Source organism: Centroberyx gerrardi, chromosome 3 (assembly GCF_048128805.1).
Source record: "Centroberyx gerrardi isolate f3 chromosome 3, fCenGer3.hap1.cur.20231027, whole genome shotgun sequence".
Taxonomy (NCBI): domain Eukaryota; kingdom Metazoa; phylum Chordata; class Actinopteri; order Beryciformes; family Berycidae; genus Centroberyx; species Centroberyx gerrardi.
The window spans coordinates 1,257,339-1,272,382 of record NC_135999.1 but is presented as its reverse complement, the minus strand read 5'-3'; the positions used below and the strand labels follow the sequence as shown (position 1 = coordinate 1,272,382).

General features: G+C 49.7%; 1 protein-coding gene across 1 annotated transcript in view; it reads left to right on the top strand.

Moving 5' to 3' along the window:
- LOC139911281 (inactive tyrosine-protein kinase 7-like) overlaps window positions 1–15,044 on the top strand; it is a 34,102-nt gene that overhangs the window by 16,697 nt on the left and 2,361 nt on the right. The window contains exons 11-19 of the mRNA XM_078281777.1: window positions 1,611–1,760; window positions 2,572–2,716; window positions 3,844–3,971; window positions 4,075–4,272; window positions 6,115–6,222; window positions 6,741–7,012; window positions 10,132–10,212; window positions 10,412–10,563; window positions 11,113–11,291. Of these exons, the coding sequence (XP_078137903.1) occupies window positions 1,611–1,760; window positions 2,572–2,716; window positions 3,844–3,971; window positions 4,075–4,272; window positions 6,115–6,222; window positions 6,741–7,012; window positions 10,132–10,212; window positions 10,412–10,563; window positions 11,113–11,291 (1,413 nt within the window). The remainder of the gene's footprint in view (window positions 1–1,610; window positions 1,761–2,571; window positions 2,717–3,843; window positions 3,972–4,074; window positions 4,273–6,114; window positions 6,223–6,740; window positions 7,013–10,131; window positions 10,213–10,411; window positions 10,564–11,112; window positions 11,292–15,044) is intronic.

The following is a 15,044-nucleotide window of genomic DNA, read 5'->3' as shown; positions in this document are numbered from 1 at the left end:
CCTGAATCAAACCAGTCTGACCTCTTTCTTTCTCTCTCTCCCTCTCTCTCTCTCTTCTCCTCTCGCTCTCTCTATTCTCCTCTCTCTTCTCCCCCCTCTCTCTCTCTCTCTCTCTTCTCCTCTCTATCTCGCTCTATTCTCCTCTCTCTTCTCTCCCCTCTCTCTCTCTCTCTCTCTCTCTCTCCTCTCGCTCTCTCTCTATTCTCCTCTCTCTTCTCTCTCCTCTCTCTCTCTCTCTTCTCCTCGCTCTCTCTCTCTATTCTCCTCTCTCTTCTCTCCCTCTCTCTCTCTCTCTCTCTCTCTCTCTCTCCTCTCGCTCTCTCTCTATTCTCCTCTCTCTTCTCTCTCCTCTCTCTCTCTCTCTTCTCCTCGCTCTCTCTCTCTATTCTCCTCTCTCTTCTCTCCCCTCTCTCTCTCTCTCTTCTCCTCTCGCTCTCTCTCTATTCTCCTCTCTCTTCTCTCCCCTCTCTCTCTCTCTCCCTCTCTCCTCTCTCTATCTCGCTCTATTCTCCTCTCTCTCTCTTCTCCCTCTCTCTCTCTCTCTCTCTCTCTCTCCCTCTCTCTCTCTCTCTTCTCCTCCCCCCCCTCTTCTCCTCTCTCTCTCTCGCCCCCCTCTCTCTCTCTCTCTCTCTATTCTCCTCTCTCTTCTCCCCCCTCTCTCTCTCTCTCTATTCTCCTCTCTCTCTCCCTCTCTCTCCTCTCCTCTCTATCTCGCTCTATTCTCCTCTCTATTCTCCTCTCTCTCTCTCACTTCTCCCCCCCCTCTCTCTCTCTCTCTCCCTCCCCCTCTCTCTCTTCTCCTCTCTCTCTCTCCCTCTCTCCTCCCCCCCCTCTCTCTTCTCCCCCCTCTCTCCCTCCCTCTCTCTTCTCCTCCCCCTCTCTCTCTTCTCCTCTCTCTCTCTCCTCCCCCCCTCTCTCTCTCTCTCTCTTCTCCCCCCCCTCTCTCTCTCTCTCTTCTCCTCCCCCCCTCTCTCTCTTCTCCTCTCTCTCTCTCTCTCCTCCCCCCCTCTCTCTCTCTTCTCCTCTCTCTCTCTCTCTCCTCCCCCCTCTCTCTCTCTCTTCTCCTCTCTCTCTCTCTCTCTCTCCTCCCCCCCTCTCTCTCTCTCTCTCTCTCTCTCTCTCCTCCCCCCCTCTCTCTCTCTCCTCCCCCCTCTCTCTCTCTCTCTCTCTCTCTCTCTCCTCCCCCCCCTCTCTCTCTCTCCTCCCCCCCTCTCTCTCTCTCTCTCTTCTCCCCCCCCTCTCTCTCTCTCTCTCTCTCCCTCCCTCTCTCTCTCTTCTCCTCCCCCCCTCTCTCTCTCTTCTCCTCTCTCTCTCTCTCTCCTCCCCCCCTCTCTCTCTCTTCTCCTCTCTCTCTCTCTCTCCTCCCCCCTCTCTCTCTCTCTTCTCCTCTCTCTCTCTCTTCTCCTCTCTCTCTCTCTCTCTCTCCTCCCCCCCTCTCTCTCTCTCTCTCTCTCTCTCTCTCCTCCCCCCCCTCTCTCTCTCTCCTCCCCCCCCTCTCTCTCTCTCTCTCTCTCTCTCTCTCTCCTCCCCCCCCTCTCTCTCTCTTCTCCTCTCTCTCTCTCTCTCTCCCCCCCCCCCCCTCTCTCTCTCTCTCTCTCTCTCTCCTCCAGACGGTAGTGATCTTCCTCCTCATGTCCTCCAGACGGGAGGCGGGTTGCATTTTTCCAAGGTGACTCGCTCCGACGCCGGAAACTACACCTGCCACGCCTCCAACAGCCTGCAGGGACGAATCACCGCCGCGGTCCAGCTGACTGTAGCAGGTAGCTAGCTACGGGGGGGGGGGGGGGGGGGTCTGATTGTTTTTTTAATTGAAGATTCAAGACTGGAAGACAGAATGTAGGAGCGTTTGTTGGTAAATTGCATTTTTAAATATCAACCTGTGGTTTCAGGTGTGAGCTCCTCCTAAACCAGGTTGTGAATGTAGACAGTCTTCCTGTCTGACTCTAGTCTACAGTGGTCAGACTGTATCGGGAGCCGAAGTTGATGTCATTTCCTTCAAGCCTCTGGTTGACTTCCCCCTCTGTCAGTAATTACTTCATATCAGCAATCTGAAAAGCAGATGGCTTTTATTTTGAGATGTAGGAAGCATCAACACATCTCACTTGGCTTAATTTCACAAAAATCCATTCAGTATTATTTACATGATTGACAAAATTGGTTAGTGAACTACACTACCCAGCATGCTTTTAGCTAGTTAGAATGTTCCATCTGCAAAGGGAACAAGCTCCGGTAGCTAGCTAGCTCGCTGCAGCTTCACAGCTCCAGTGACAAAATGTCTTCCTGTCATGAGGCTGAACTCAGACTTTAGCGAATCCAAACTGCATCTGAACAGGTGAGAACCTGCCATGAGAATAACAGAAACGTACAAATCTTCTAAAAGCTTATACTGCATAGAGGGTCGAGAGGTGAATCTCAACTCCATCCGTTGCTTTGTTTAGCTGCAGAAGACAGACTGTAACACTTTGTGGTCGATGGAAAGTCGTGTTAGCCGCTAGTCAACCACAGGAAGGCTTGGGCTCTCTGTAACCAGGTCTGAGCTGCTCTGTAAACCAGGTTGCTGTGTGTCTCCAGTCTACATCGTGTTCAGGCTGGAGCCGGAGAACACCACGGTGTACCAGGGCCTCACCGCCGTGCTGCACTGCCAGGCCGCCGGAGACCCGCCGCCTTTCATCCAGTGGAAGAAGAGAGACAAGTTCCTGGAGCCGCACTGGAGCAGGTCTGTGTGGAGGGTCGACCCCTGAACTCTGACCCTGAACTCTGACCCTCAAATCGGTCTGATTAGGTAGAGTCGAACTGAAGTAAGACATGACCAAACGTCCACCTACTTTTGGATTTTTAACCCTGGACAAAGAGAATTATTGATTTAGCGCCTAACGCATCAGCAGTTCAAACTCTTCTATGTGGAGTTAATGCCTGGTGCTCCTCTTCTGTCTCAAACTACACCTGGATATCAGGTCACATCTCAGAAAACAGGTTTTAGTGTTTCTGACCCCGTTAACAAACTGAACTGAACTGAATGCCCCAAGGCTGCCGATCAGGTTCAGGTGTGAATGTAACTGAATCCTGAGCTCCAGTGGGAGCGTTACTGAAAGAAGACAAAAAAAACATAATAACTTCACAAAATGTCCTCCCAACATGAGGAGAGGTTAAGGGTCAGCTGAGCGAGACGAGGCCCGGCGTCAAACTACCAACCTCCACCAGCATCTGGAGACTTCAGCTTTATCTGTTTTTACTGCATGAATACTGATCCAAGTTCAGCACAATTACCATTACTGAAGAAGGTTTTATTTTCCTCCTCTCCTCTCCTCCTCTCCTCTCCTCTCATCTCTTCCTCTCCTCCTCTCTTCCCTTCTCTTCCTCTCCTCCTCTCTTCTCCTCTCATCTCTTCCTCTCTTCTCTTCCTCTCCTCTCCTCCTCTCCTCTCTTCCTCTCCTCTCCTCCTCTCTTCTCTTCTCTTCCTCTCCTGTCTTCTCTTCTCTTCCTCTCCCTCTCCTCCTCTCTTCTCTTCCTCTCCTCTCTTCTCTTCCTCTCTTCTCTTCCTCTCCTCTCCTCCTCTCTTCTCTTCTCTTCTCATCTCTTCTCTTCTCTTCCTCTCCTCTCTTCTCTTCCTCTCTTCTCTTCTCTTCTCCCTCCTCCTCTCTTCTCTTCTCTTCTCTTCCCTTCTCTTCCTCTCCTCCTCTCTCTTCCTCTCTTCTCTTCCTCTCCTCTCCTCCTCTCTTCTCTTCCTCTCCTCTCTTCTCATCTCCTCTTCTCTTCTCTTCTCTCCTCCTCTCTTCTCTTCTCTTCCTCTCCTCCTCTCTTCTCATCTCCTCTTCTCTTCTCCTCTCCTCTCCTCTCCTCCAGGTTCCAGAAGCTAGCCAATGGCTCTCTGGTTATCTCTGATGTCACCATGGAGGATACAGGAAGTTACACCTGCATCGCTGGGAACAGCTGCAACATCGGCCACAAGATGGCGCACCTCTACGTCGTAGGTAATGAAGAGGAGGAGCAGTAGCAGCAGCAGCAGCAGTAGTAGAAAAATGTGGATCTAAGAAGTGTGTGTGTGTGTGTGTGTGTGTGTGTGTGTGACCACAGAGCGTCCTGTCCATCACTCCCTGGAGGACGGAGACAAAGCTCCCTATAGGCTGATCCAGACGGTCGGCCTGTCGGTGGGCGCCGCTGTCGCTTACATCATCATCGTCCTCGGCCTCATGTTCTACTGCAAGAGGAGACGACAGGCCAAGAAGAAGAGCGAGGAGGAAGAGGAGGAGGAGGAGGCGCAACGCCTCAATGGTGAGGAGGAGGAGGAGGAGCCAATGTTAGGATGTTGGACTGAGTTCATTTCAAAACTTGAAAACATCTGAAAGCTTCAGATTTGCATGAATTGCATTGTATCCCCATTCACTCCCAGTCATTTTTTACTCATTTACACTCACTGCAGCAGGGGGCGCTGTTCATCCAGCTGTCACACTGAAGAGAGAGGGAGGCAAATCTTCCTCACTGATCATCACAAAACAGACAGAATTATTGCTGATAGATGTGTGTGTGTTGGTTTGTTCTGAGCGTCAACATGGCGGCGAGGCAGAAGAACAGGAAGCTCTGCTCATAACGGAGCTGCTTGATAGAAACAGAAGAAACAGACTCTACTGTATAAACTCAATCAGAAACTGATCTGAAAACCTCCACTCATCCCAGCGCTCCACCAGGCTTTCTCTGTTTTCTCTTTGTTTCGGTCGGACCGTCGTCTCTGTGTTCGCCGCTAGATTCTACAAAACAAACGTAGGAAGCCTCTGATTGGCTGAGCGGACGCTGACGAATCCGTCCGTCCAGAAAAAGTTCAGCTGGTTGAACTTTCTGTCTGTCAAAACGGATGGAAATCTGACAGACGGAGCATCATCAGTCTGTCTGACAACAGACAGCTGTCAGTGGAGATGAACTAAAATGGAGACAGACAGACAGACGGATCAGTGTGTTGAATCAAAGAGCGAGGGCTTCTTTCTAGAGCCGCCATTTTGCACCAAGACACGTTCAACACTCATACAGGGAGTAATCCATTGTAGAAGAGGAGAGACACCAATTTCTCCACCACAGGAGCAGGAGAGAGACCAGAATGCACTGCAGCAGCAGGAGAGAGACCAGAATGCACTGCAGGAGCAGGAGAGAGACCAGAATGCACTGCAGCAGAGAGACAGGTTGGGTTTCAGTAAGGGGGCGTGGCCTCGATCATAGTCACGCCCCCAGTGTTCACCAACTAGTTGGCTGTATAGATTTCTATGTCCTTACACCACCTTTGATTGAAAGTAATGCCCCTCTGGTGGTTGCTGAACGGCATTCTGGGAAACGTAGTAAATCACTAACTGCAGTAGAAGTAGGCGAGGCAGGTTGAGGGAAAGTGGGTTCACCAAAAAAGTAAATGACAACACTTCATCACTAAACAACTGCTGAATGTGTTGAACATCACAGACTGAAGAGATCTAACAGAGGAAGAAGAAGAGGGGCGGTTCTTTCATATTTCTGGTTTTTGTAGCAAAACCGCCTGAGACTAAACCACAAATGGTTTAAAGATTGACAAGAATTCAGCAAAGACGAGAAAAGGTCAGGAGGTTGAAGAAGAAGCGCTGATGCTAACCGCTCTGGTCTGGACTGAGACGGACCGGCTGATCTGGCAGAGCGATGAAAAAGATCGGGTCAGCAGCCTGCGTATGAGAAAGGAACTTTTCTTGAATTTGGCTCCTCACCCCATATCAGAGAAAACCAACAGTTTGCTCTCGGAGGACAGGGAGGTTAAATCTTTATCTTTTAGGTCAGTGGTTTCAGGCTGTTGGCGAGTAAGCTAACTCTGATGTTTTACAGCTGTTCTTCACCTTGAGTTGGCAGCAGCTGACCCTCAGCTTAGGTGATGGAGGCTTGTAGGGGTCAGATGGTTACCATGTTTACCAGGAGTTTACCCAATTTAATTTTACCCAGAACACACGGGACGGGTCAGGTCGGGTTTTGGAGAGGTGGGTCAGAGCCGGGTTAGTTTAACCCTCCTTTTCTCCAGCTTGACATCTTTAAGCAGAAATAAAACTTGCGTCAGCTCCACCAGTAACACAGTATAAACTAACCTGTGTGTGTGTGTGTGTGTGTGTGTAGGCCAGCAGGAAGTGGCCCTCAGCAGTCTGGGCTCTGCAGCCCATCACCACGGCAACCAGGACAGACTAAGCTTCCCCCGCTCCAACCTCAGCTGCATCACCACCCTGGGTATGTTATGTGAATGTTAGTGAGTTAGTATGTTAGAGTGTTAGCTTTAGCCTGTCGATACACTGTGGGCGGAGCTGGAGTTCCTGCAGCAGCAAAGTTTAGCTAGCTAACTTGCAATCTATCTAGTGAGGAAATTCGTTAAACATAGTACACAAGAATTTACCATTAGCACCAACAAGGGAGGCCACTGATCTCAGCGCATCAATTTTAAGTGTTTTAAGTGTTTTATTTTTATAAGACACTGAAATCTGATTGACTGTTGATGAAGTTCAGCTTTGGTCAACTTCTCTCTGCCAGCAAGCTAGCTGACGGCTGGGCTGTCAGCCGAGTCTGTCAGGTTGATCGGCTCAATAGAGACAGAAAGGACTTCTGGTGATTTGCTGATCGAGCTGACTGGTCTGAAGTTAGTGTTAGCATGTTAGCATGGTAGTGTTAATCTTAGCATGGTAGTGTTAGTCTTATTATGTTAGCATGGTAGAGTTGGTCTTGCTAGCTGTCACCCTCACCTCCTCCAACAGGTAGAGGAGAGTTTGGAGAAGTCTTCATTGCTAAAGCCAAAGGCCTGGGCAGAGGAGGAGGTGCAGGAGGAGGAGGAGGAGGAGCAGCAGAGGAAGAGCAGGAGGCGGTGGTGGTGGTGAAGGAGCTCCAGTCCAGAGAGGAGGTGGTGCAGCAGGAGTTCTGGCGGCAGGTTGAGATGTTCTCCAAGCTGAGCCACCAGAACATGAGCAGACTGCTGGCAGTGAACCGCAGTACACAACCACAGAGCTTCATACTGGAGTATGCTGAGATGGTACGTACACACACACACACACACACACACACACACACTTACTTCAATCAGGAGAGACTAGGATGAATGCTCGAATGAAAAACTTTATTCATGACATGAAACAAGATGTAAACTTTGGCGTAAGCTCCATGGAGAAACTCCTCCCACTCGTGAAGTTAGGAGTACATCCGGGATAGATGTAGGAATTAGGATGTTCCCCTGGGGAGTTCCTCTGGAGCCTGGACATCGGTGGTGATGGGGTGGGTGGAGGAGGGACGAATGTAAGCACAGCGACTGGAATGACAGCAGCATACGGCATAGATCTGAGAGAAGGGCAATAGCATAGTAGGTGACATGTATATACTCCCGTCACTTAGACGATTGGCTCTTTGAAAAAGAGAGGGAAGTGACGGCTAACTCTGATTGGTTCTCTGGAAAAAGAGGAAACATGTTCACCAACTCTGATTGGGTAAAGAGAAAGCATGAATGAATGATAAGTAGTCTTCCTGATTGAAATTACGTAATACTTCACTTACTTGCTTAAGGCAGTCCATCGTTATTGATGATGACTTCATAGCTCCCAGGGGTTTTCAGCGCTTGGTGCACTCATGCCATCTCATGTGGCTGTGTAGACCTATTCTAGAAGCACACACTTTCCCACATGTAGGGCAGGTGTGTGTTGGATTCGGGTGGTCAGTCCATGTCGTTGTTTGCACCTTACTGCACATCTCAGGGATGGGTGTCCTCCGGGTGAGAGGAGCCTGAGAGGCAGGAGGAACGCCAGCTGGTTCGGTCTGCTGCCATCCTTTCCAGGTCTGAAGGTGTCATGTTGCACTTCTTCAGGAGCTCCTTGATGTCGTCCTTGTAGCGGTTTCACTGACCAGCAGCAGACCTCTGGTCAGATTGTAGTTGGCTGTAGAGTGTCTGCCGGGGCCAGCGAGCTGCAGGCATGAGTCATCTCTATGCTGGACAACTTGGTACGTTCGTACCTCTCAGCATAGGAGATCCGGTGCTCCCATGTGATTCCCAGAATTCGTCGCAGACAGCGGATATGAAATGCCTGCAGGGATCTGATGTGGTGTCTGTATGGTGTTCAGGCTTCAGAGCCATACAACAGTGTGGACACATACGCCTGGTACACTGCTGCCTTGGGGGGTGTTTTCAGGTTTTTGTTAATGAAGACCTTTGACCTTAGGCGACCAAACATGGCAGAGGCAAGACTGGGTTTGGATGTCTTCATCGATGTTGCAGCTGTCCGAGAAGATACTGCCAAGGTATTTGAAATGTGCTACGTTTTCCAGAGGGATGTTGTCGATATGGAAGACAGGTGTGTTCTGGGAAGAGCTCTGTTGGTTGATTATTTGTGTCTTTTTGATGTTGACCTGTTGGCCGACAGCTCTACCACATTGAGGCCATGCTGAAGGGCAATCAGTGTACAGTCATCTGCATACTGAAGCTTACTGATTGAAGAAGTGTCTGTGGGAGACAACGGTGACGGCTGTGAAGACGATGTTAAAGATAACAGGGGCTAAGACACATCCTTGTTTCACTCTGATCTTAACATCAAAAGGGTCAGATTGTTGTCCACCTGTTTGGACATGGGCTTGCATACCATCATGATATTGCTGGAGAGTGGAGAGGAATTTAGGTGGGACCCCAAACCGTAAGTAAGTCCCAGAGTAGTTTTTGAGTGACTGTGTCCTACATAAGAGTGGTGCCGTCTGCAGACTTTACTGGTGTGACATTCCTTCTCTGAGGGCGTCTCGAGAGAGGAGTCTGCGAGAGATTGAATTTCAGAGGCTTTCTTGACCCACCAGTCGTTTTCCATCTTCCATAGAGCTTTGTGTCTCTGCTTTGATGGTAGATAGTTGGTTTCTGGGGGTAGATTGAGAGTTGGTTAGACAGGCGATGTGTGCCTTGTGCTTTGCCTTGAGAAGGTCGTGAATGCCGGGCACATTTTCATCAAACCAGTCTTGATGGTGTTTCTTGGTCCTGGCATCCAAGGTTGGAGCGTATGCACTGATGACGGTGGTGTGTCGTCCTCGGGTCAGGGGAATGCGCCATGTCATCAGCCTTTCATTGATGCCTACTGGTGATACTGGGAGCTTGTTGGGCAGACAGGTCTTCACAGCAAAGCCTATTCATGGAGGGCACCGAGAGTCGGGGAGGAGCCCTTTCCAGAAGAACGTCTAGTATGAGCCTGCGCAGAGTAGATTTAAGTGAGCGTAGGAGCGCGCAGTGCCTGCTCTCACGGTCTTGGCTCCATCCAGTATCTTCTGGTGGCATGAAGATTCATTGGAGTTGCAGGGAATTGCCAGAGATCCAGTCTGTCACTGTCCTGCCTGCGTCTATCCCCGAAACACAGATTTTTCGTTCAGGGTTCACTCCCATAGCCATACAACCTCCCTGGGTTATCCCACATGGGGGAGTGGCTAGTGAGGTGTGTCCACATGACTGTGGGCCTACACGCCTCATCACCTACTGGTTTAGCCTGTTTTTTTTTCAACCCGCGATCGCCCGATCCGACACAAAAAACATATCCGAACCCACCCAACTCATTTTCATACACATAAAACAGCGACCAGAAACAGATCCACCAACCTGAAAAAAAAAAGAAAAAGATACAGGTAGCCAGGTAATTTTCCAAAGACTCTTATGTAACTAAGGTTATAGGTAATGCTGTATTGTGCAGTGTGGCAGGATATAATGTATGGATGGAGGATAAACCAGCTGGAGATTGGAGAAGTTTATTCCGTTAATTAAATTTAAATTTCATTGAAATTTAGTCTATATTGTGTGTGTGTACTGTGTGTAGCCTATTTGACCCGCACCCGCCCAACCCGTTCTCAATATTATCTTCACTCGACCCTAATCCGCCCCACCCATGGATAAACATGCGGATTGACCCGCGCATCATGGATGAGGAAGACGACAGTACTGAGGAAAACAACCTGAACTGTTCACATCATCATGTAAAGGCCAAGTCAGTTATCCTGTGTGAAGAAATACACTGAAGAGTGTAGTTTAAGGAGAAGTGACAACATTATCATTCTGCTTTCTATGACAAACAGAAATCCAACAACAGAAATGTTGTTTGTTGTCACTGTTGTTTCCATCCTCCTCTCTCCTCCCGTCTCCAGGGCGACCTGAAGCAGTACCTCAGGATGACCAGGAGTAAAGAGGAGAAACCAAAGACCCACCGCCTCACCACCAAGCAGAAGGTCCACACACACACGCACGCACGCACACACACACAAACACACACACACAGTTTCAAAGTGTCAGATGCCCAGAGGCCAGTAGCTCCCCCTAGAGGTGGAACAGTTATCAACAACATAAATCTCTTTTATTCTCTAAATGTATGTAATCCTCAGGCTAAATGTTTAACTGTTAAATACCCCCCCCCCCCCCCCCCCCCAGGTGGGTGTATGTCTCCAGGTTGCCAGGGCAATGGAGCATCTGTCCAATCAGCGTTTTGTCCATCGTGACCTGGCAGCACGAAACTGTATAGTCAGCAGTCGGAAGACGGTGAAGGTGTCATCACTGGGACTCAGCAAGGACATCTACAGCAGGTAGGAGACAGCAGAACCTCTCTTTAAGGCTGGTTCTCCACCAGGAACCTCTCTTTAAGGCTGGTTCTCCACCGGGAACCTCTCTTTAAGACTATATCCACGCTTATGAAACTCATTCTGTAAGGAATTAGATCCACAATACTTGGTGTCTGTCTGTATTTATTTCTTACCACATATATCTCATATTGTTGAGTATATTTTCATATATTCTGTGTCTCATTATGTTCTATTATTTTACACACCTTCATCATGCTGTAATACATATATTTTATATATATTTATATATTATTACATATATTTTATATATATAATTGTTATTCATATACTTCTACTTGACTTCTACTTGACATATTATACTGTTGTAACTGTCAGTTGTGTTAGTACTCTCATGGGCTCTATTCTTATTTCTGTTCTGTTCTTTTCTGCTGTATCCTGTTACTATTTGCTACTGAAATGACTGAAATATAATCTGATCTATCTAATCTGATCTACTCTAATCAAATCTACTCTAATCTGATCTGTTTAATCTGATCCACCCTACTCCTCCAGTGAGTACCACCAGCACCGGCAGGCTCTGGTCCCGGTGCGCTGGCTGCCTGCTGAGTCGGTGTTTGAGGACGATTTCTCCGCCAAGTCGGACGTCTGGTCGTTCGGTGTGTTGATGTGGGAGGTGTTCAGCCTGGGAGAGCTGCCCTACGCCGCGCTGGAGCACCCCAGGGTGCTGCAAGGTAACACACACTTCAGGCCCATTCACATATAGCAGGAGAACTATAAAAGTAGAACTACACTATACTACTAAAAGATTTACATTGCTCTGTGTTCCCATAACGATAAAACTATAAAAACATCCAAAACCAAAACTACAACTACATTTCTGGTTTGACTGCAGAGCAATTTTTTTTGGGATGCAGAGACAACCAATCAGATTCAAGTTAGAAAGTAAGAAAGAAGGGGCAGAGCTTTGGGTAGCTCACTGCAGTGAGGAACTGATCCAAGTCCAATGAAAGTGGCGCTGTCTGACAGAAGAACATCCATCCGCTCTGCAGCCTTTCATGATTCAAATCAAACTCTGAAAACTGCTGCAGAAATAGAACAGTACAGCAACCACCTAGTAACACCTTAGCAACCACTGTTAATTGCCTAGCAACCACCTAGTAGCACCCTAAGAACTGTTAATTACCTAGCAACCACCTAGTAACACCCTAAGAACTGTTAATTACTTAGCAACTACCTAGCAACTGTAAGAGCCATAGAACATGACACTTTCATTTCACTGTATTTATAAAAGTCAGTTCTATTTCATAGCATTCGTTTTGATGTCTCACTATGGGATACCCTCCCTCGTGTATCTTCCAGAAGCATGTATTCCACTACGCCAGCTCTGAGTGGCTGGCAGTCGTGACGTGTGCATCAGGACCATCCTCATATATATATAGGACTGACGCTGCATCACCCATCATTCAATCACCTCTTCTCGCTTCAGAAGTGTATCTCTCGCCTGTTGCTACGGCTAACTAGCTTAACTGTTCACAGACGGAGCTCACAACTCCATCGCCGAACGCTAGTTTTTCCGCAGCTTCTTCGGGTTTCGTCCTGCCTTCCCCATAGTAAGGCAAGTTGTTAAGAGAGATATGCGCTTTACCTCAAAGCTGGCTCCAGCTCGGCTCGCGAGACAGGCTATCTCGCCATCTTGCCCCACCTGGGTTAGCTTGGGCTCTTATCACACCAGATATTAGCCAACCGTTTAGCACTCCAGCTAGATGGCGACAGCTGCAAAGCTGCCCCACACCATGGGGAAGAGAACACCGGTGCTCGTCTCTGCGAGTGCGGGAATAAAATCTCGAGCAAAGACACACACCAGGTCTTCTCAGCTCGCCTTGCCCGAGCAGCAATCGATTCTCCCGGCTCGTGTGGGCATTGCACCTGATTCACCGCAAAGAGCCTCCATCGGAGGCTAGCTTGCCAAGTGAGCCCGGTCGTGTGGGATGTGATTTCCGCGGTCACTGGCATCTGTCTCCGTGTGCATGGCTATGATGGTGTTGCAGGAGCGAGCCCGATGACTCAACCTGACCAACTTGTCTGATTGGGAGAAGGAGGACATCCTGGATGTTGGTTGTCCCCGAGGGGATCTTCGGCTCCACACTGGCTTCCATGCTGAAGCGAAATGGATGAAGAGAAAGAGAAAGGATGGAGCTTTGCAGCTCTGTCTCCCACAGAAGGCATCGCACTGATGGGCTTCAGCTGCTGGAGGGCAGCGCTGTGCCGCTGCATGGGCCTCAGCTTGTCTCTCCCCTGCCGTAAGGGGAAATGCACGGCGTCAAAGTGGGAACTGAAGATGATAACCAGCAGTTACAGACTTCAGTTTGCCACGGCTCCCCCATTCAGTGGGGTGATTTATTCCCGGGCAGAAGCGGAGTCGGCCTGCATCCTACAGGAGGGAATTTCCTCACTGTTGGAAAAGGGGGCGATAATGGAAGTGCCACTAGAGCAGAGCTATGGCGGCTTGTACCCGAGATACTTCCTGGTGCCGAAAAAGGGCATCTGCTCGTGGTGAGACTCCCAGCGTTGGGTGGCCTCTCAGGCTAGACTCGGCAACGTGCGTGCGTGCTCTGCGCCACTGGAAACAACAGTCTTTTCTGATAATGGGCATGCTGTGGGCATGGTCCTGTTCAGAAAGGTGGTTACCACCGACGCAAGCTTGTTGGGCTGGGGGCAGGGTACACAAAGGCAGGTTGGTAAATGGGGTCTGGGACAGCTGTCTCCGTCATGCCCATATCAACTGCCTGGAGCTGCTAGCTGTTCTCCTGACAGCACTTCCTCCCATTCCTCAGGGGATGTCATGTATTAGTGAGGATGGACAGCACCACTACGGTAGCGTATATCAACCGTCAGGGGGGTCTGTGTTCCCGGCAGCTATACGCACTGGCTGATACTGTGGAGCGATGCGCATCTCCTCTCCTTGATGGCGACGCACATTCCCGGGATTCAGAACCGGGGAGTAGATCTGCTATCCAGAGGCAATCCCCTCTACGGGGAGTGGAAACTGCACCCAGCTGTAGTGCACAAGCTCTGAGAGCGGTTCGGCGGGGCGCCAGTGGACCTGTTTGCGTCCAGAGAAAACACATAGTGTCCGCTGTTTTTCTCTCTGCACAACCGGGACGTGCCACTGGAAATAGACGCGTTAGCGCACGTCTGGCCGCGCGTTCTGCTGTACGGGTTTTCCCCGTTGGCCTTCATTCCCCCCATTCTGTTCAGGGTGAGGGAGGACCGATTGCGGTTAATCCTGATCGCTCCTCACTAGCTTGCCCTGTGGGCCTGGACCGTGAGTGGGTTACTCTGAGCACTGTGGGGCTTCCACACAGTGTTATATACCATTCAGAATGCTAGGGCGTCCTCCACTAGGTCTTTGTATGACTGTAAGTGTAAGGTGTTTGAGGAATGGTGTGCTAATGCACAGGAAATTCCTTTCCAGTGTTCGTTGGGTGTGATTTTATCCTTCCTTCAGGATTGAATCGGTAAGCGGAGAGTTTTCTCCACTGTTCACATGTACTTGCCCGCCATTGCGGCATGCCATGTTGGCTTTGGGGGTAAGACTGTGGATCAACACCCCCTTGTTTGCTGGTTCATGGGGGGGGGGGGCACGGAGGCTGCTCCCGGTTTCTAGACTGTTTCCCCTTTGTGGGATTTGGCTGTTGTATTGGAGGCTCTGGTGAGTCCATTTGAGCCTATTGAGCAGGTTGACATGAAGCCATTATCGTTTAAGACGGCTTTATTGTTGGCTTTGGCATCAGCAAAGCGTGTGGGTGATATTCACGTGCTGTCGGCGCATCCTGCATGCATGCTTTTTGCCCCTGGGAATTTGCGGGTTACCTTACGGCCTAACCCTGCTTTTGTCCCTAAGGTAATCAACTCATGCTCGCCTGTGGAGCTCGTTGCTTTCCATTTCCATTCTCTGCCGTTCAGCTCTCCGGAGCAGCGATGGCTGCACTTGTTGTGTCCGGTGCGCGCTTTACGCGCATATTGGGATAGAACTGGTGGTTTCAGGAAAGGGGACCAGTTGTTTGTGTCTTGGGCTGCACCCTGCAAGGGTAAGCCTATCACAAAGCAGAGGCTTTCTCACTGGATTGTGGGGGCTATTACACTGGCCTATTCAAGCATGGGTCTTCAGGCCCCAGCTGGTTTACATGCACATTCTACCAGAGGTTTGGCTACCTCCTGGGCCCTGTTTAGAGGGGTCTCTAAACAGGGCCCAGGACATATGTGCTGCAGCTAGCTCTTCCTCGCCTCTCACGTTTGTGAGGTTTTATAAGTTGGATGTCACGGCCCCGACTATTGTTCATGCTGTTCTTCGAGATAAGCAATATGGGAGTTTCCAAATATCCCATAGTGAGACATTGAAACAAATGCTATGAAAGAGAACTGAGTAGCATGAGTGAGATGTCTCACCAGACCACCCTTCTTGCTGCTGGGGTGAAGCGAGA